Source organism: Chionomys nivalis, chromosome 6 (genome assembly GCF_950005125.1).
Source record: "Chionomys nivalis chromosome 6, mChiNiv1.1, whole genome shotgun sequence".
Taxonomy (NCBI): Eukaryota; Metazoa; Chordata; class Mammalia; order Rodentia; family Cricetidae; genus Chionomys; species Chionomys nivalis.
In genome coordinates this window covers 85,363,497-85,384,512 of record NC_080091.1, presented here as the reverse complement: position 1 = coordinate 85,384,512, position 21,016 = coordinate 85,363,497, and the positions used below count along the sequence as shown (strand labels likewise).

The 21,016-nt window shown below is 38.7% G+C and overlaps 1 protein-coding gene across 3 annotated transcripts; it reads left to right on the top strand.

Annotated features, from left to right (window-relative positions):
• The first annotated feature begins 6,866 nt into the window (after positions 1–6,866).
• Positions 6,867–16,913, top strand: LOC130875627 (UDP-glucuronosyltransferase 2B31-like). Of its 3 annotated transcripts, XM_057771661.1 has the most exons (7): positions 6,867–7,180; positions 7,532–7,590; positions 9,765–9,913; positions 11,481–11,612; positions 14,906–14,993; positions 15,777–15,996; positions 16,634–16,913. In XM_057771661.1, the coding sequence occupies exons 1-7, from the start codon at positions 6,867–6,869 to the stop codon at positions 16,911–16,913; spliced, it is 1,242 nt and encodes a 413-aa protein (XP_057627644.1). The 3 variants fall into 3 exon arrangements, with proteins under 3 accessions (XP_057627644.1, XP_057627643.1, XP_057627642.1); XM_057771660.1 differs by lacking the exon at positions 7,532–7,590 and having other exon boundaries at positions 6,867–7,338; XM_057771659.1 differs by having other exon boundaries at positions 6,867–7,590.
• The last annotated feature ends 4,103 nt before the right edge of the window (positions 16,914–21,016 follow it).

Genomic DNA, 21,016 nt, shown 5'->3' with positions numbered 1-21,016 from the left:
GGGAAGAAGCATATGCAGAGATCCACAGCCAAGCACTGGGCTGGGCTCTGAGAGTTCAGTTGAAGAGAGGGAGAAGGGATTATATGAGCAAGGAGGGTCAAGATCATGGCAGGGAAACCTACGGACACAACAAACCTGAATTTGTTGGAGCTCACAAATTCTGGACCGACAGGTAGGAAGCTGGCATGGACTGATCTAGGCCCTCTGCATGTGGACACAGTTTTAAAGCTTGGTCTTTTATGAAGCACCTAACAGTGGAACCAGAACCTGTCCCTAATGCAGGAGCTATCTCTTTGGAACCTCTTTCCTATGGTGGGATGCCTTGCTTGGTCTTGATGCAAGAGGGATAAGCTTACTCCTGCCTCAACTTGATATGTTATACTTTGTTGACTCCCATAGTCTTACCGCTTCTGAATGGAGACAGGGGAGTAGTGGATTATGGGGTAGAAGGGAGGTGGGAGGTAAGAATGCAAGAAGAGGACAGAGAGGAAATTGTAATTCGTATTTAAAATAAATGAATATATTTTAATTATTTATAAATGAAAAAATAAAGCTGTAGCCAGGAACAGTGGCATATGCCTTTAATCCTAGCACTCTATGGTCAGAGGCAGGTTACTGGCACCCATATGGACAACTGAATCCATGTAAAACCTGAGAGCTTGGGAAGTAATTCTAGACAGAATAGAGTAGAGCATGGCTTCTTGGTAGCAGCAATTTCTCGGATCTGCTCTGCTTGCTAGAGGCAAGCATTCTCATTTAAGAGAGGGTTCCTGACTGAGCTTTAGCTGCAAAACCTTGCAGCTCCTTAAGAGGTCCTGCCATGAAACACTTAAATGGTATTGATAAGAGCTGACTGCATGCTTTTTGGTTTTCAGCGATAGAGGAAAAAAGCTGTGCTGTTTTAAAATGTTGGCTTGTATGCTCTGAGAACTCCTTCAGCCAATAACCTTTAAGATACTGGCCCCACATTGGGCACCAATTTTTGGCATACAAAAGAGTTCCACATTGGAATAGAGTATAACAATGATTCATTTACTTCAGGATAAACTCACAGAAAAGATAGTGAGCCAAAGTTCTCTGCATGCCCTAGAAACTGAAATCAAATCCAACAATCAAGAGGGTCAGTCATGCTTTTCATCTGCATTTACAGTACATGAGACCAAGCCCAAAATCAGCTCACAACTGCCTTCAAGCTCTGTGTTCCTTGATATTCTGTCCAACTCAAACCTTCTCCATATGTGGGCATGCTGCTCTTAAATAATTAAATTTGATAGTTATTCTAAGTCTCAGGTAATTAAGGTACTGATCTAGACCTGTCTTACTGCTACAACTGCAAAACCTGCTGGCCAATCAAGATTATTATACATACAACAATTTTCTTAAAAATTATATTGGAGGTAAGTTAATTTGATTAATAAATAAATAAGTAAATTTGAAAATTGTAAACCAACCCCAAGATAATTGCAGACAATATCACTATCCAGGAATTTAACAACCTTTTGGTTTCTACTATGAATGAAATTCTGTAAGAGATACATACCTACCTGGGACATATATTTTTGTGGTCATGGCAGATATTACTTTTGCTCTTCATATTATATCCTTAAAAAATGGTTTGATAACAGAGTTAAGAATAAGAAAAATTTAGGAATGATATAGTCTTTAGCTGAAAATATTCATACTATTGAAAATGATAACTGTAATTTGACAGGCAAAACTCTACCCATGTGAATTGGTTATGAAATGTTATAAACTGGCACTGAGAGATTATTCAAAAGGAATCATGCTGTTGAAATTGACAATCAAAATCTGTTAAAAAATTATGATAAGCTAGCAGATAGAATGTCCCTCTAGGAAGACAATCTACACACCATCTAAATATCTAAGGAGAAGAAGATATCATTAATGAAAAAAATTTAAACCTTGGAATCACTTATGCAGAATAAGAACCATAAATTAACTGATTTGATGAAATCATTAGAAATATTCACAAGTCAAGAGATCCAGGCTTTATAAATAGTGATAAAAATATTTGACTCAATTGAGGAACTTGTAAGAACTGAAAGCAAGGAAGGGAGGTACAGGCAAAGGAGTTATTAAGGCCAGTACCTCTCAGAGTCAGAGATGACTTACCAAGAGTTTTAGCTACTTATCCTGTTATCACCTCTGAAAAGCCAGCAAATACTTAATACCCAAATGGATATACAGAATGTAAATGGAAATGTTTAGGTATGAAAGATCTAAAAGATATTAAGCAAGCATAATATCTTATGGCATGCACCATTTGTTAGTGAATAGGTAAAGAAATGGGTTTCAAGCACTAGAGCTACTCCACATGATTGGCTTCAATTAGTCTCAGTGGTGATAGAATATAGTGTGGAGCGGTGGGCTGCGTTCCTACCCGGCTCGCAGCTAGCTTACCCAAAATAATTACACGGAAACTGTATTCTTTTAAACACTGCTTGGCCCATTAGCTTCAGCCTCTTACTGGCTAACTTTCAGATCTTAATTAACCCATTTCTATTAATATGTCTAGTACCACAAGGTGGTGGCTTACCAGGAAGGATCTTAACCTGCGTCTATCTTGGAGAGGAGAGCTATAGCATCTGCCTCACTTCCCTTCATCCCAGCATTCTGTTCTGTCTACTCAACCCACCTATGTTCTGACCAATCAGGCAAAGCAGTTTCTTTATTAATTAACCAATGAAAAAACAGATAGATAGAAGACCCACCTACGTCATTTCCCCTTTTTCTGTTTAAACAAAAAAGAAAGGCTTTCACACTTTAACATAGTAAAATTACATATAGCAAAACAGTTATAAAGCAAGAATTACAGTTACAATATTTAGATCTATTTTATCTTTTATCATAACAAAGGAAAAATATAACTATCTCTATATTCTTCAACTCCATCAAAGACTCCAGAAGGATATAATACTACTTAAGTAAACAAGAAATAAGCAACTTCCAAACTCTAGAAATGACAGAGACATCTCGCTGCCTAGACAATCATCCAAAGTTCCTCTGTACCGTTGGGGCATCCATCTTCAGCCTTCAGGCCCATATCCTGCAGACTTTTCCATGAAGCAGGAAATTTCAAAGGCAGTTCAGTCACTTTTTTCTGTGTCCTGCAGAATGTCTCACAGACTCTTTCATGAGTCAGGAACCCCAAAAGACCATCTCATGTAGTGGGAGAAGTGGGCTGTGTTCCTGCCGCCCAGTTCCCGGCCGCCTGACTAGCTTATGGCCCGAAATAACAACACATATATTGTATTCTTTTAAACACTGCCTGGCCCATTAGTTCTAGCCTCTTATTGGCTAATTCTCACATCTTGATTAACCCATTTCTAATAATCTGAGTAGCACCATGAGGTGGTGGCTTACTGGGAGAGATTCAGTATGTCTGACCTGGCAGCTGGCTCCATGAAGATCTGACCTCACTTCCCTTCTTACCAGCATTCTGTTCTGTCTACTCCACCTATCTAAATCCTGCTCTATCAAAAAGCCAAGGCAGTTTCTTTATTAATCAATGAGAGTAACACATAGATAGATCATCATTTCCTCCATCAAAACAGTTTTAAATTTTTCCTGCCTCTAAAAATCATCTGTCAGAGACTCTAGACCTTAGCCAAAGTTGCTTATGCCAACATTGCAAATGAGACTTTGGATAAATGCCAAGTGGGTGGTTGCCTCTATCTTTTCTTGCAATTTATGGAAATTGATTGATTGTGTTATCTTTTTTCATTTTACATATCAATCCCAGTTCCCACTCCCTCTCCTCCTACCATTCCCTCAAACTTTGCCCCACCACACCCTCTACATTCTCCTCAGAGAGGGTAAGGCACATTGCTTTGGGCAAGGTCCAAGGCCCTCCCTACTATATCTAGGCTGAGCAAGGTAGCCATCCAAAGAGATGGGTTCTCAAAAAGTCAGTACAAGCAGTAGGAAAAATCCTGATGCCACAGCATACAGAGAAGAATCCCACATCAGTTCTATGGTGATGTTTAAAATATTCATCAGTCTGACTACAGAGCAAGGCCAGTTTGGGCAACCTCTTCTTTATTGCTTATGGTCTTAGATGGGATAATCCGTGTGCATTCCTGGAAATTTCTGTAGTGCCAGGTTTCTTGCTAGCCCCATAATGGCTCCCTCAATCAAAATATCTCTTTCCTTGCTCTCATCTTTGTCCCTTCTCCATCTTGACCATCCCATTTCCTCAAGTTCTCCTTCCCCCTTCTCCCCTCCTCTTCCCTTATGTTCTCTCTCTCTCTCTGTCTCTCTCTCTCTCTCTCTCTCTCTCTCTCTTGCTCTTGCTCTCTTTCACACACACACACACACACACACACACACACACACACACACACCTATGCTTCCAATTTTGTCAGGTGTATCTTTATATGGTTTTTCCAGGAGGATCTGTATATGTTTTTCTTAGGGTTAACCTTGTTGCTTAGCTTCTCTAGGGTCATGAATTATAGGCTGGTCAACCTTTGTTATACAACTGGCACCCACTTATGAATGAACACATACCATGCTCATCTCTCTGGATATGAGTTACCTCCCTCAGGATGTTTTTTTTTTCTAGTTTCATCCATTTGCATGCAAATTTTAAGATGTCATTGTTTTTTACCACTGTGTAGTACTCTTTTGTGTAAATGTATCACATTTCCTTTCTCCATTGTTTGGTTGAGGGGCATCTAGGTTGTTTCCAGGTACTGGCTATTACAAATAATGCTACTATGAACAGTTGAACAAATATCCTTTTACTATGATTGAGCATCCTTTAGGTATATGCCCAAGAGTGTGTAGGGATATAGCCCCACCCATTGGGGGCATGTTTGTCTTGGGCTAATGTTTACTGATAAATCTGTCAGGCGTGATCCCAGCAGCCCTTTTTTTTTTTTTTTTTTTTTTGCTTTTTTTTGTTCTCCGTGGGAACCTGTGGTCCTGTAAGTCTATTTCCTTATTAAGGCTATATATATCTTTATAATCTGTCTGCATTCATTTACGCCATCGCATTTGGCTTCCAACGTCGGGCTATCTTGCCCCCGCCTCGGCGCAGGGGGGGGCGCAAGCTCCATCAAGAGTGGTATTGCTAGATACCTGAAATAGATTGATTCCCAGTTTTCGGAGAAACTACCATACAGATTTCCAGAGTGGTTGTACAAGTTTGCATTCCCACCAGCAGTAGAGGAGTGTTCCCCTTAATCTCCAGCTTAAACTATCATTGGTGTTTTTTGTTTGTTTGGTTGATTTGGTTTGGTTTGGTTTTGGTTTTTTGAGACAGGGTTTCTCTCTAGCTTTGGTGCCAGTCCTGGAACTAGCTCTTGTAGACCAGACTGGCCTCAAACTCCCAGAGATCTGCCTGCCTCTACCTCCCGAGTGCTGGGATTAAAGACATGCGCCACCACCGCCCGACCTCATTGGTGTTTTTTATCTTAGCCATTCTGACTGTTGTAAGATGGTGTCTGAGAGTCATTTTAATTTGTACTTCCTTGGTGGCTAAAGATGGTCTTCTTTTCCTTAAGTGTCTTTTGACCATTTGAGATTCTTCTGTTAAGAATTCTCTTTTATAGTGCTATACCCAATTATTTAATTGGATCATTTGTAATTTTGATGTCTAATTTTTTAAGTTCTTTATAAACATTAAAAATCAGTCCTCTAATGTGGAGTTGGTGAAGATCTTTTCTCATTCAGTAGGCTGCCTTTTTCTCTTATTGACAGTGTCCTTTGATTTACAGAAGCTTCTCAGTTTCAGGAGGTCATATTGATTTATTGTTGCCCTCAGTATCTGTGCTACTGGTGTTAAATTTAGGAAGCAGTCTCCTGTGCCCATACATTGAAGGCTACTCCCACTTTCTCTTCGATCAGGTTGACTGTGGTCAGATTTATATTGAGGTCTTGGTACTTGTTCTTATTGTACATAGTTTTGTATTACATTTAGAACTGTACTATACTAGCTCACTTTGGGTGTGGTCTCATGCACTATAAATGCAGATGAAAAACTTGTATTGCCCTCTTGACTGCTGGATTTGGTCTAGTTCCCAGTGTATGCAGAAGATTGTGGATAGCTACCCTTTCTCAGAGTTTATCCCCAAATAAATAAACCTTTGTTATACTTTAATCCTGGCTATTGTAAAACTCTTTTGTATGCCAACACCTGGAAATGATCTTCTATGTCAGATTCCTCCTGGGGCCTCTAACGTTATTAGACATTTCTTTTCCCAGCAGAAGGTCACCATGAAAATTCTAATTTTGACATTCATGCTTTCCATACTCTGGTAGTCAAGGAGGGAAGAAAAATTGTCTCATTAGAATATATTCATGCATGCATGCTGACTAGTTACAAGAAAGCAGATTCCTGGTTGGGCAGAGCTGGAACCAATGGAAAGACAAAAAGAAAAGGACTTCTCCCTAAAATAAAATTAGCTCTAAATTTAATTACAATGTTAATAATTTTGAAGTTATACTATGTGCCTCTGAACCATTTATTTAAAATTATTAAATAGTATGGTAAATAATTGCTGTTGCCAACATTTGTATGAAGACACACTGAACTGTGATATTTAAAAAATGTGACTCAACACTTATGTTTTTACTGCAAGTTCTTTATCAAGAGGAGAGAGAGAGGAATGGAGATCTTACTTTTCACTGTTATCCATTATAGATTCAAGTCACTGAGAACCAGGAGTCATTTCACATATACACATCTGCCTCTTGGTTTTTGCACTTTCATCCAGAGCTCTGATTGTCCCCGTGTATTTGCTTTGGTGGGGACAAGTTATACTTTAACTAGTTATTACTCTTTCTGTATCTGCAAGATCTGGAGGATCACCATTTGAGAGACAGCTCTAAATTTGAACAAGATGTCTGTAAAAATGAAGGCAGCATTATTCTTCCTACAGTTGAGTGGCTTCTTTGGATCTGGGAGTGCTGGGAAGGTGCTGGTGTGGCCAATGGAATACAGTCATTGGCTCAACTTAAGGACAATCCTAGATGAACTTGTGAAGAAGGGCCATGAAGTGACGGTTCTGATACCCTCAGTCTCTCTTTCTTATGAGGTTGGTGACACATCTGCTATTGAGTTTGAGACATATCCTGCGTCTTTATCCATGGCTGAATTGGAGGAACTTTACAAGGACTCACTCAATAAATACATTTATGAGCTGCCAAAGCAATCATTTTGGGGATACTTTTTATTATATCAGGAATTGGCTTGGGAAGATTCAAAATATTCTGAAAGTCTCTGCAAAGATGCAGTTTTTAACAAGGAACTCATGGCAAAACTACAAAATTCAAGCTTTGATGTCATAGTAGCAGATCCCTTCATGCCCTGCGGTGACCTGCTGGCTGAGATTCTCAAGATACCACTTGTGTACAGTCTCCGATTCTTCCCTGGCTCCACACAGGAGAAGTACAGTGGAGGACTGCCACTGCCTCCTTCCTATGTGCCTGTTGCTCAATCAGAATTGAGTGATCGAATGACATTCATGGAGAGAGTACAAAATCTGATCTATATGCTTTCTTTTGACTTTTGGTTCCAAATATTTAATGAGAAGAATTGGAATCAGCTTTACAGTGAAGTCTTGGGTAAGTGCCATGGTCAACTGGGATTGTTGCATTCAAAATTTGCTGTGTCATTCAAGGGGAACTTTAAACAACAGGATAGGCAGCAGGAGGATTCATCTCTCCTAAGTAAAATGGTGGAGCTGTGAAATTATCTGCCAAATTCAAACGATTATAGAAAAGCTTATGTCCCAATGTCAACTGCAAAGCCTTTTTTTATCACTTCCGTGGGACTCTTCAGAAAGGCACACACACAAAACAAATCTCCAAGAATTTCTCTAAGAAATAACAGATCAACAAATCATTTTATTTCATGTTTTAAAACAGTAGTTTGACCTGTGTGGTAGCATCATCATCATCATTATCATCATTATCATTACATTGCTGCCATTACTTGTGTCATTGTTAGGGAGCTTATGCTTTGTGTCACATATAATGTCAGATGTAAATAATTAATTTTTACTTCTACCTTTATTTCAATTGTTGTAAACAATTGTGAGACACCTCCAAACTCACTGACCATCAGAAAAGGTAGAAGTAGGCTCACATTTCTGGGTCTTCACAACATTCGTGATTATTACATAATCAATCATGAATCAAGAACAGCATGAGGACAAGGAACTCAGGTATAATCAAAAATTCCCTTTGAGGTTAACATGGGCTATACAGTGAGACCCTTTCTCAAAATGAAGTGCTGAAGAAGTATCTCCACAAATGTTTATACTGGGAGTGGCAGCACATGCCTGTAATCCCAGCAGTTGACATTTAGAGGAAGAGGATCTGGAGTTCAAGGTCAACTATGGCTACATAGTTACATAGGAACCACCATGGGCTCTATCAGAAAACCTCAAAACACAACAAAATAGCCCAAAATTCTCAGTTCACGTAAAGGAGTGCACATCAAGGTTCAGGCAGGACAAACTAGATGGCGAGTGGCAGGCAAAAGTGTTTTCCTGAGTATGACAAACAAGACTTATAAGTAATGGAATTGGTTATATTTAAATGGCATATCTAGATATTTGGTAATCATGAATTTCCAAGGTGTGTTACAGATGTGGGATCTTCTCCCATATCATCTGCACAGTGATTGAATATATGTGTTTGTGTATGTGTGTGTGTATACATATATATGTATAAGTATGAGAATGATATTACAAACTTACGTCAAACATACACTCAGATAGATAGATGATAGATAGATAGATAGATAGATAGATAGATAGATAGATAGATAGATAGATAGATAGATAGATAGATAGGTTTTGTGACCATTTGAGAGATAGATAGACAGATAGATAGATAGATAGATAGATAGATAGATAGATAGATAGATAGATAGATAGATAGATAGATGGATAGATAGTCAAATATGTCTTCTATCTCAATCACACTTATAAACAACTCTGGCTACATTATCAAAGTGCTCTGTTATACCCAAAGTCTGAAACTCTGAAATACCACCATGACACCAAATCTTGTGCAAAAGCAAAGAGTCTTTATTGTGAGTTAACTTGGGTCCCAAAGTCTATCTGGAGTGGTGGCAGCAGCAGTGACAGCAGCAACAGCAGCAAAAAGAGCAGAGCAGGAGAGGACCCTGAGCCAAGTGGGGAGGGGATTTTTATAAGGAGGAAAGCTTGGGGAATTTCAAGTCTACAGGTTTGTGATTGGCTGCCCCTTCCAGACTAAGGCCTTGTAAAGTCATGCCTCTAGACTGAAGATTACTACTTCCCTATTCACAGATTAATTGTTTTTTTCCTGCTCAGCAATTGGTTGATTTTATGACAGGGGCAGAGACGGCTCTGATTTCAGGGCCAAACTTTGTTTCTTTCTCTGATCCTTTTTTGTTTTTAGGCTCCAATTTTAGGGCCAGGGTAAGATTTTTTTTTTTAAGAGGTTCCGATTCTAGGGGCAAAATGTGTTCTTTTGGTTCTGATTTCAGACCTGAGGTGTTTTTCTCCAGTTCTGGGTTCATGGATAAAGTGTTTGTTTCTTTTGCTGACTCGGGTTTCAAATCCAGGGTGTGCTTCTTTTGCTGGCTCTGGGCTCAGAGCTGGGGTGCTCGTGGATTGTGCTAGCACTCTGGATCACAGACAAACTGGGTCCTGGATCTCTCACCTCCTGAAGACTACCTGACATCATCATTTTCACCTGACAATTTTGTTACCTGTCCTACCTTGACTGTTCTGGTTCCTTTACAGGAAGACCCACAACACTCTCTGAGATCATGAGGAAAGCAGATATATGGCTCATTCGAACCTACTGGGATTTGGAATTTCCTCACCCTTTTTTACCAAATTTTGATTATGTTGGAGGACTCCACTGCAAACCTGCCAAGCCTCTGCCAAAGGTAAATATTGTCCCGTCTGTTTGCTGCTGTTGTCTTTCAATTTTCAGAAAGAGTGAATATATTTTATTTCTTCAGAATGTCTATCAACTCAGAGAGTCATGGCAGTTTAGATAAAGAAAGAAGAAGCACCTTTATCTGTTCCATCACAAGAGTGTGACTACCATTAGGATTAAATTAATTTAGCACGATTTTGCTTCATAAAACCTTTTCATATATTTGACTGTAGAAAACACACATTAAATGCAGACAGAGTTCCAAAAGACAAGTCATATACAAAGTGATTTGAGACAAAATAGATGGAGTATGAACAAAGAAAAACTCATGTTCACAAGTCACGATGGCTCTATTTACTTTCTTGATCAATCACAAAAGTGAAAACAATCTCCGGCCAAAACATTCATACACATATATTTGCAGTAACAGACACAGTAACATAAATTGACAGCACATTGTAAATGTCTTTCCAATGAAATCAACATCTGTTAGAAAGAACACAAGTGAAAAGAGAATGGACAGTCTTTACCAAATTAGAAATAGATTTGTGGTCCATGAAGTTTGCTCCTGAGAATGTATATAGAAGAACTGAATGAAAAACCTTCACAAGATCGTAATACGAGGATGATCATAGCGGTGCTAGCCCTGAAGGGAAGGGTGCATGGTGGCTTGAATAAGAATGACGCAATAGGCTCATATACTTGAATGTTTGGTTCCCAATGGGTGAACTGTTTAGGAAGTACTAGGAGGTATGACTTAGTTGAAGAAATGTGTCACTGGAGGTAGGCTTTGAGGTTTCCAAAACCTAAAACATGCATGGCTCTTTCTATCTGTCAGTCATTTATGCTTCAAGATTAGTTCTGGGTTACAATTCCAGTGCCCTGCCTGCCTGCCTGCCTGCCATGGTGCTCCCCACCGTGATGCTCATAAACTAACTATCTGAAACTTTAAGCAAGCCCCCAATTAAATGTTTTCTTTTAGAAACTCTCTTAATCCTCACAACATTAGAACAATAACTAAGAAAGGGGAAAGTAACCTAAATATCACCAGAATTATTGAGCAAAATCATATGCTAGTTTTTGTATTTGAATTTTATAAATAGAAAAAAGAATCACTAAAATGGAAAATCTTAGGGTATAGGACACATGGTATGACCTTAATGACAGTATACTAAGTAAACTACCCAATAAACAGACATAAATAAAATAAGAAAACTTTATGCAAACTCCCTCGACTAATTAAAATAGTAGAAAAAAAGGCAGATGTTTGGTAACCAAGGGACTAGGTAGGGAGAAAGAGAATTTTGAATTTACTATTAACAAATCTTGCTTTTCAATATGAAAATGTTTCAGAACTGTTTGTGTGAATGTCAGTATATATAACACAAAGAGCTGTAACCTTACACTTAACTAAAACTGTAAATCTTATGTCTAGATGTGAATAGTTCTAAAACACTCACCACTGTGATCATTTCTAATGCTGCTCAGTTTCTTCCTTTGGATGTTGGTGTCAGTTTTTATGCAGGTTGTTTAGTGTTGCTGCTGTTTGTGATGGGCTGATATTTCATCAACAGGAAATAGAAGACTTCGTCCAGTCTTCCGGAGAACATGGTGTGGTAGTGTTTTCCCTGGGGTCCATGGTGGGTACCCTAACAGAAGAAAGAGCCAATATGATTGCAACAGGCCTTGCCCAGATTCCCCAGAAGGTGAGAAACAGTGTCTCATGTGGCATCCTCACTGAGATGGTCACATTCTGTTCAAGTGTGACTGCAGAAACCTCGTGTGAAATTGAAGCTGTCACGATAGCTCTAGCTCATCCCTGAGGTCACTTGTGACACAGAAATATAGGGGGGAAATGCCAAATATTAGGTGGTGGTTTTGAATAATAACCTTGTTATTAACATTGTGCTTAAAAAGAAAAACACTAAACAAATGTTTGCAAACTTGATGGTAGGGAAGGTATTATATGCACAAAACTGTGGCTTGTTACTTCCTTTATTTTCCTGGAGAATATCTGAAGATTATGCACACACTAAAGTATAACTATACAACATTTAAATTATAATCAGTAAGTGCACTGGCCCTGTAACAATAAGGAAGCACTCAAAATTTGCAGTTGTAGAACTGGAGAAGTGCCTCATCCTTGAAGAACATGCATTGCTCTCCCAGAGGACATGAACTTACTTTGAGATGCCATATTTATCAGCCCCCAACTGCCTATAACTGTATCTCCATGGGATTCAAGGCCCAGCCTGTCATGATACCCACACACATTTTCCATGCATATGTACATACACACTGTCTTAGTTAGGGTTTTTATTGCTGTGAGGAGACACCATAACCACAACAACTCTTATAGTTATATATCACATATAATTTCAAATATTTAAGTGGAGCTGGCTTACCATTTCAGAGTTCAGTTCATTATCCTCATGGCCAGGAGCATGCAGGAAGACATGATGCTGAAGAAGGAGCAGATTTCTACATTTTTATCCGCAGGTAGCAGAAGGAGACTGTGTGACACTTTGGGTACAGGTTGAGCATAGGAGTACACTAAGCCTTCCTCCACAGTGACACAATTCCTCCAACAAGGCTACAATTCTTCTAACAAGACCACACCTCCAAATAGCGCTACTCACAATAGGCCAAACATTGAAACATATGAATCCATAGGGACCATACCTTTTTAAACCATGACATATACACACTCATGCATAGAGACACACTAGCTTACACATAAATTTAAAAAACATCCTTATTTTTAAAATGACATTTGTGTTATTCTGGTTTATTTATCTTTTATCTCATTTCATTTTTATTAAATGCTTATTTGTTTTCTAAAGAGACAGAAAGAAAGGGTATGATGGATGAAAGGCAAAGGGCTGGGGAGGGAAAATATAATCAGAACTTATTGCTTGAAAAAAATCACCTTAATAAAACAAATTAGAAAAAGAAGTATAAATTTTTAAAGGGGTTTTCATAATAGTGAAATATTCCTTTGTAATCTTAACCAAATGTAACCAAATACAAATTAAACTGGGCTTATGTGTGGTAATGTTTTCCTTACTATTCAAAAGAATAGGTAGGATAGGATTTACCAACCCCAATTCCACCTGGGGACTGAAACTTTTAATGGTGAAATAGGGGGTAACTGGGGACTTGCTCTAGAGTGAGCACATGCTTAGATCAATGTCATGTTATAAGGACCTATTCTAAAATATACCTATGATAAAAGTGATTAAAAGTGAACTAACACAAATATCATTGACAAAGATTTATATTGAATTTGGAAAGTAAAACTGCTATAAATATATATTGGAAAAAAAGTCAAGGTACATATTAGTACCATTGGTAGACTGTTGAACTGGAATGACAATCATACATTCCTTTTTTTTTCTTTTTCTCTTATTTCTTTCTTTTATTCTTTATTATTATTTTTTTAAGAAAACAAACTGTCTTTTTTATTTTACATACCAGTCCCAGTTCCCACTCCCTCTCCTACTCCCATTTCTTCCACTTTCTCCCCACCACCCCAACACCCACTCCTTGGAAACAGTAGGGCACATTGCTTTGGGAAAGGTTCAAGGCCCTGCCTCATATATCTAGTCTGAACAAGATATCCACCCAAAGAGAATGGGTTCCCAAAAAGCAATTACAAACAGTAGGGGTAAATCCTTGTGTCTACTGCCAGTGGCCCCTCAGTTTGCCCCAGCCATGCAACTATTACCCACATTCAGAGGGTCTTGTTTCATTCTATGCTGGTTCGGTTGGTGAGTTCCCATTAGCTCAGGTAGACTGTTTCTATGTGTGTCCCCATCATGGACTTGACCTCTTTGTTCATATTCTCACTCCTCCCTCTCTTCAACTCAACTGGACTTTGGGAGCTCAGCCCAGTGCTCCACTGTGGGTCTCTGCCTCTGTTTCTATCAGTTGCTGGATGAAGGATCTATGGTGACATTTAAGATATTCATCAGTCCGACTACAGGGCATGGGCAGTTTGAGCACCCTCTTCTCTATTGCTACTGATCTTAGCTGGGATCATCCTTGTGGATTTCTGGGAACTTCTACAGTGCCAGGTTTCTTGCTAGCCCCACAATGGCTCCCTCAATCAAAATATCTCTTTCCTTGGTCTCATCTCTGTCCCTTCCTCCATCTCAACTATCCTGTTCCCTCAATTCTCCTCCCCCTCCAACTCCCTATTCATCTTCCTTTTCTTCTCTCCCTTCTTCTGCCACCCCAATTCTCCCAATTTAGACAGGCTATCTTGTCTATTTCTCTTTTCCAGGTGTATCGATATAAATGTTTTTCTTAGGGTTCACCTTGTTACATAGCTTCTCTAGGGTCATGGACTATAGCCTAGTTAACCTTTGCTTTACAGCTAGTATCCACTTATGAGTAAGCATATACCATGTTCATCTTTCTGGGTCTAGGTCACCTTACTCAGGATAGTTTTTCTAGTTCCATCTATTTGCATACAATTTTTTTAGTGAACATTAGTATTTGGCCTGCATGAATGTTTGTGAGAGGGTTTCAGATCCTCTGGAACTGGAGCTACAGAGAGACATCCCTGAGCTGCCATCTGGATGCTGGGAAATGAACATGGGTATTCTGGAAGACATTCTGTAAGTCTTGCTTGACATTACTAGAGAAAAAACTGGTATATAATAGTAACTTTGGTAGATTGTTGAACTAGAATTACATTCACACATTTCTTAACTCTTTATGATTCACATTACTAGACCTAACTTTGCCTAAGTTGTTGTTGACTAAATATTAAGGTGCCATGCTGAAATTTGGATAAGCATGAGACCAAATGAAGGACATTAAAGAGAACTTGCATCCTTGCTGTAGTAGTTCTTCATGGTTCCCATCATTCATCCTCACTGCCTGGCCATTAGGGACTGGGGTTTATCTGCATGATTCTTAATCTCTCCAAAAAACTAGCAGGAGTAACTTGACATTTGACCAAAGTAATAATAGGCTAGTTTCATCTTAACAGGTTCTTTGGCGATTTGAAGGCAAGAAGCCAGACACCTTGGGCTCCAACACACGGCTGTACAAATGGATTCCCCAGAATGACCTTCTCGGTAAGCATAGGGAGATGCCTGAGACATAGGAATGGCTGCTCAGTAAGGGGTATATCAACACTAATGCATTTCTGACAAATGTGAACTAGTCCTGGAGAAAATAAATAAAGAACTTATGTGAAGATGGTGTACAGTAACATTGGAGATGGGAGAATCCATTATTATCGCTTCTGTAGTTTTCATTCAGATAAACTTAAATCACTTCTTCATGTTTGTGTGTTCACCTCCTATTTCTAAACCTTTACATCTGCCCTTCCCTCTAGGGTAGCACAATTTCAAATGCCAGTGAAGATGGTATTCTTTCATTACTAACCCTTCATTTACTAGCTCCCCCAAAACTCCACATTATGAGGCAGTCCTATATTGGATGAAGTATTGCTTGTCCTAAACCTCATCTCATGAGGATTAGCAAAAGCCCCTTACCACATGGAAGGAACCTATCATGAGCAGTGGCTTCACTGTTCCTTTAGGAGAACATTCTCTCCTGAACCACTGCCTATGATTGCACTTGCTGTTTACTCCACTTGAAAGGAGTTCTCCCTTTCTGTTCACTGCAAAAATCATTCTACTTCCACACCTCACTACCTCTATGTGGCCTTCAATAATCATTCATGGACTTGTGATGCTCCATACTATAAGACATGAGAAGACTTCAATTCCATTCCATGGGTATGATGGTGTTGTCTAGCGAATATTTGCCCTTTCTGTGCCTTTTTCCTCTGCCTTTCATTTTCTTTCTCAGACTTATATTTAATATTTGCCCTTAATTTCTCCCCTTGCTAGGTCATCCTAAAACCAAAGCTTTTATAACTCATGGTGGCACAAATGGCATCTATGAGGCAATCTACCATGGGATCCCTGTGGTGGGCATTCCTTTGTTTGGAGACCAATTTGATAATGTTGTTCACATGAAGACCAAAGGAGCAGGGGTTCAAGTGGACTTTCTCACAATGTCCAGCACAGATTTGCTCCATGCTGTGAAGACAGTCATTAATGACCCTTCGTGAGTACAGTGATTTTGTTCAAGTTGGTACTAGTTTAGATAAATTGTATCCAATGGGACAGTAGAAGTTTGAAACAACAACAGTAATAGAAATATCATTCAGGCATTATCCAATGAGGTTTACTGTAAAACAAGACTGTAAACTATCCCTATAGACTTACTATATGTGAAGTTAGTTTAGAAAAATTTGATGATGGAAATAAATTATAAGCAAGTTATCAAAGACCTGCATCCTAGCCCTTAAGTCATCTTGTGCAAGGTATACTCCATTCTCACCAGTTGCCATTTTAACCACTAATAGTATTTTTATTGAGCTTCCGAAGAATATTGATACAATTTCTTCTCAAGAGCATCAATGTGATCATCATCAAACTTTATGAACCACTTACAGAAAAGGCTTGTCAATATTTGCTCTGCTGGAAAGATTTCCTTCCCACAATGATTTCTCATTTCAGTTTTGGAAAGAATTTCACAGAAAATACCAACCTCCAGGCAAACCTACAAACACGTCCCAGTCAAAACCACACTGTACCTAGTGCTTCTCTATGGCGTTTATTGAGTCTTGTGTTGCTTTCCCTGAAACTTTCATAGGCTTCAAGAAAGTAAACTAATCAGTTTTTTATATTGATGTCTTTAGCTATAAGGAGAACGCCATGCGGCTATCAAGAATCCACCATGACCAGCCAGTAAAGCCCCTGGACAGAGCCGTCTTCTGGATTGAGTACGTCATGCGTCACAGGGGAGCCAAGCACCTTCGTGTGGCAGCTCATGACCTCCCCTGGTACCAGTACCACTCTCTGGACGTGCTTGGATTCCTGCTTGCCTGTGTGGTGACTGTGGTGTTCATCATCACAAAGTGTTGCCTCTTTTGCTGCCAGAGATTTACTAAATCTGGAAAGAAGAAGAAAAGGGAGTAGCTGAAGTGGGGAGGACCTCATCCAGTGCATCACAGCAAGGGAGGATTTCCATCATATCCCTTAGTTACAATTGATCTGGACACTGTCACTCTTTTTGAAGTAGACTTGAGCTTTCAAAAATTCCATTTTTTCTCACTTATAGAGCACACATAGATGACAAGAGCACAGTTTTTAAGTCCCAACAACACCTAACTCAAATTATATTCCATATCTGAAATTGTGAGTTACACACTCACAGTTTGTTTGGTAGATTTTGTATATTTATTAATTTAGAATTTCTTACTTTGATTCAGTGAAATATTAAATTCATCTCTCATGATCACATTCCTACTTCCCACTAGTTCTCCTCTAATATGTCCCAATTCCAATTATGTCCTCTTATTTTATTTTTAATAACCCTGTAAGTCCAATTAGTACTGTCTATAGAAGCATGCATGCATTCACAGAGGGACATTGCTGGATCATGGGCAATGTACCATACACCCAACCCTCATAATAGTATTCAGTCCCTTCCAGAATTCATGACTGCCAATAGATCTTTATTTATGGGTGGAGTATTAGGAGCTCCTCCCCATTTATTGTGGAATTTTGCGCTCTTGATCTTATGCAAGTTCTGTTAGCTGACAGATTCATTGAGTTTATAAATGGTCATGGCATGTCCAGAAGAAAGCGTTCCATAGCACTTTTCATAATTGGATTCTTACATTCTTTCCCCATTTTGCTGCACTATTTCTTGAACCTTACCATGGGCCTGTTTATTTTTGGTTCTTTGAGCAATTTTAAGTCTCTGAATTGATTGTTCTCCATTACAAAAAAAAAAAAACTTCTCTGGAAAGTCTGAAAACAATCCAGTTCTCTGGCTATAGCTATTAACATAAACCTTTAGAAGGTAATTTGCTAACATGACCATGTAGAACAATAGCAAAATAGCAATAGTAGGTCCAAGCTATTATTTTTTTGACTTTTAACCAGGTTTATAGTGTCAGGATCCTTCCACTAGAGAAGGGCTCAAATCCAACTGGAAAAATGTAGTAGAAGGCTGTTTGTTTTTTTCTGGATGCTCAGCCCCAAAATAACCACACAGAAACTGTATTAATTAAATCACTGCTTGGCCCATTAGCTCTAGCTTCTTATTGGCTTTTACATCTTAATTTAACCCATTTCTATTAATCTGTGTATCATTCGTGAATTACCAGCAAAGTTTTGGCATGCCTGACTCTGGCGGCAGCTCCATGGCTTCACAATGACTCCATATTCTTTCTCCCATCATTCAGTTTAGTTTTTCCTGCCTACCCAAGTTCTGCTTTGTGCAGGCATAAGACAGTTCTTTATTAACCAACGTTATTCACAGCATACTAGGAGAATCCCACATCAAGAAAATATTTAGTTATCCACCTAGTTAGCTTCAGTGGCTAACTTGACAAAACCTAGAGTCATCTGAGGAAAGTCTGGTCTATTGGTAAGTCTGTTGGAATGGATTTTGATTCTCAATTGAGAGGACAATCCTTGTGGTCCCATCCACAACAGATTGAGCTGACATGATATTGGAGGGATCATCCATGGGCTCTTGTCCACAGTATGTTGAGCCCTCCTACATTATGATGGTCCTGAATCAAATAAGGAAATACTAATTAAGGGAGTCACACAACTCCAACTTTATTTGGAGGTCATACCAGTGTCTGTTCTGATATGACCATCTATTATCATACCACTATCATATTTCATTTGAATTCCAGTTGGTAAAAATCCAGGAATTCTAAACATCAGGAATAAAACAACAAATGGCACTCAGGTCATGGCATTGTGGCCTGTTGTATCACTTATTTGCACTTTCAGTGACAGCTTATACCCACCCTATATTACGTTCATCTTGGACAGAGTTCATGTCTTATTCTTCATATAGCCCCACTTCATAAAACAATGTGATACTCGTGAATAATTTTTTTTTTTTGATTTTTCGAGACAGGGTTTCTCCGTAGCTTTTGGTTCCTGTCCTGGAACTAGCTCTTGTAGACCAGGTTGCGTGAATAATTTTTTAAAGAATCTAAGATTCTAGTTCTTTAATCCAGGTATATACTATAAGGTTCTCATGGGTAGGGTCAAATTCTAAATGTAAAAACAAGACTATCCTAATCTGATATCCTAGCTGACTCAGATATAACTTGATAGTGCTGGTCTAGAAATGGGACAAATGCTTCAAGGTGTACTGTGATTTCTGTGTGCAGATGGCATGTATTTATTAAGAAAAATTTGGGATTTTTATCTCATGCCTCTGACAATAAGACATAGATTTCCTTTATGATGTAAAAGCTCCTATGATTAGCTTCTGACATTTTAATAGCAATACAAGCAAGCTGTTGCTAGGAATCAATGAAATAAGGAAGAGAGCTGAAACTGCCCAAGCGAGTTCCCCATAGATTTACAAACAGATTATGCCAAAATCTCCAAGTTACAAGCCTGGGCTATAAAGGCAGCACTGGCCAAAAGAAATCATTGCTTACAAGGGTTGAAAGAACACTGAATGTTCACAGGAAAAAAATTATAGGACAACAGAAGCAGACTCTGGCGCCTGCCAATACTCCCGATCAGAAACCAAAGTTCACATTAGATGAGATCAATCCAGTTCAGGGTGGTGTTCTCATTCCAAGGTTCACTTTAAACACTCTTTCTGCCTTGCTTATCTCTTAATTCAAGTCTCTGCATAGCTAGAATTTAAAGACATATTGCCCCATTAGTTTCCATACTGTAGTTTTTAATTTTATATATTTTATAGAATTTGCTTTATAATGAAATCCTAATATCTCTCCAAGCCTACTTGCTTGGGATTACGTTTTAGATTCCTATTTTTAAAACTTATTTGTTTACATATGCTGTATGAGTGTTTTCTCAGCATGTATACAAGTGTACCACATGCATGGTTGGTGCATTCAGAAGCTAGAAGATGGCATAGGTAACTCTGTGTCAGGAGTTGCAGATGTCCGTGAGACATGCGGGAGCTGGGAATCTAACTGGGTCCTCTGAAAAAGCAACCAGCCCTCTTAACTGCTGAGCCAATACTTCAGCACCAGTGTTTGATGAGAAAATTATGTTTGTTTATCATTTTATTTATTTTTTTTTAATTTTTTTTTTTTTTTTTTTTTTTTTTTTGATTTTCGAGACAGGGTTTCTCCATAGTTTTTGGTTCCTGTCCTGGAACTAGCTCTTGTAGACCAGGCTGGCCTCGAACTCACAGAGATCTGCCTGCCTCTGCCTCCAGAGTGCTGGGATTAAAGGCGTGCACCACCACCACCCAGCTCATTTTTATTTTTTATTTTCTTTTATCCTTTTCTTCCATTTGTTCTCCTTGTGAATATTATCTGTATTCTTGAGACACACTCTCATTATGCAGCTCCAGGCATTCTCAAATCCTCCAGGTAACCCAGGTTAGTCTTGAACTCATAGAGATCCTCTTGCATCTGCCGCTTGAATGCTGGGATTAAAGTTGTATGCCTTCTTGACTGGGTAACCTAAACTTTTTTTTTATCTTTATTTTCTAATTACTTTATGTAGTCAGACCCTGGTGGCACAACCCTTTAGTCCCAGCACTCTGGAGGCAGATACAAGGGAATCTCTGTAAGCTCAAGACCAGCTAGTAGTACAGAATGAATTCCATAACAGGCAAGGCTATACACATACACACACACACATACACACACAAAAAAAAAATTTTCAAAATTATTTCATGTAAAATTATAAATGAAGACAAAAACAAAAAAAGAAAAAAAAAAACAAAACATGGTGGCACATGCTTTTAACCCCAGCACTCCAGGGCCAAAGGCAAATGGATCTCTGACTTCCAAGCCAGCCTGGTCTACAGAGAGAGAGTTCTAGAACAGCCAGGGCTACATGAGCAACTCTGTCGCAAAGATAGATAGATAGATAGATAGATAGATAGATAGATAGATAGATAGATAGATAGATAATTTATGCACACATAAACATATGTATATATGTATGTATATCAAGGATTCCTATTCATTTTTATTGTTACAATGTTGGGAAATAAGCATTTCCTATTTGTTTCTTGATCTAGGTTTGCTTTTTATCTTTATTAAAAACAAAAC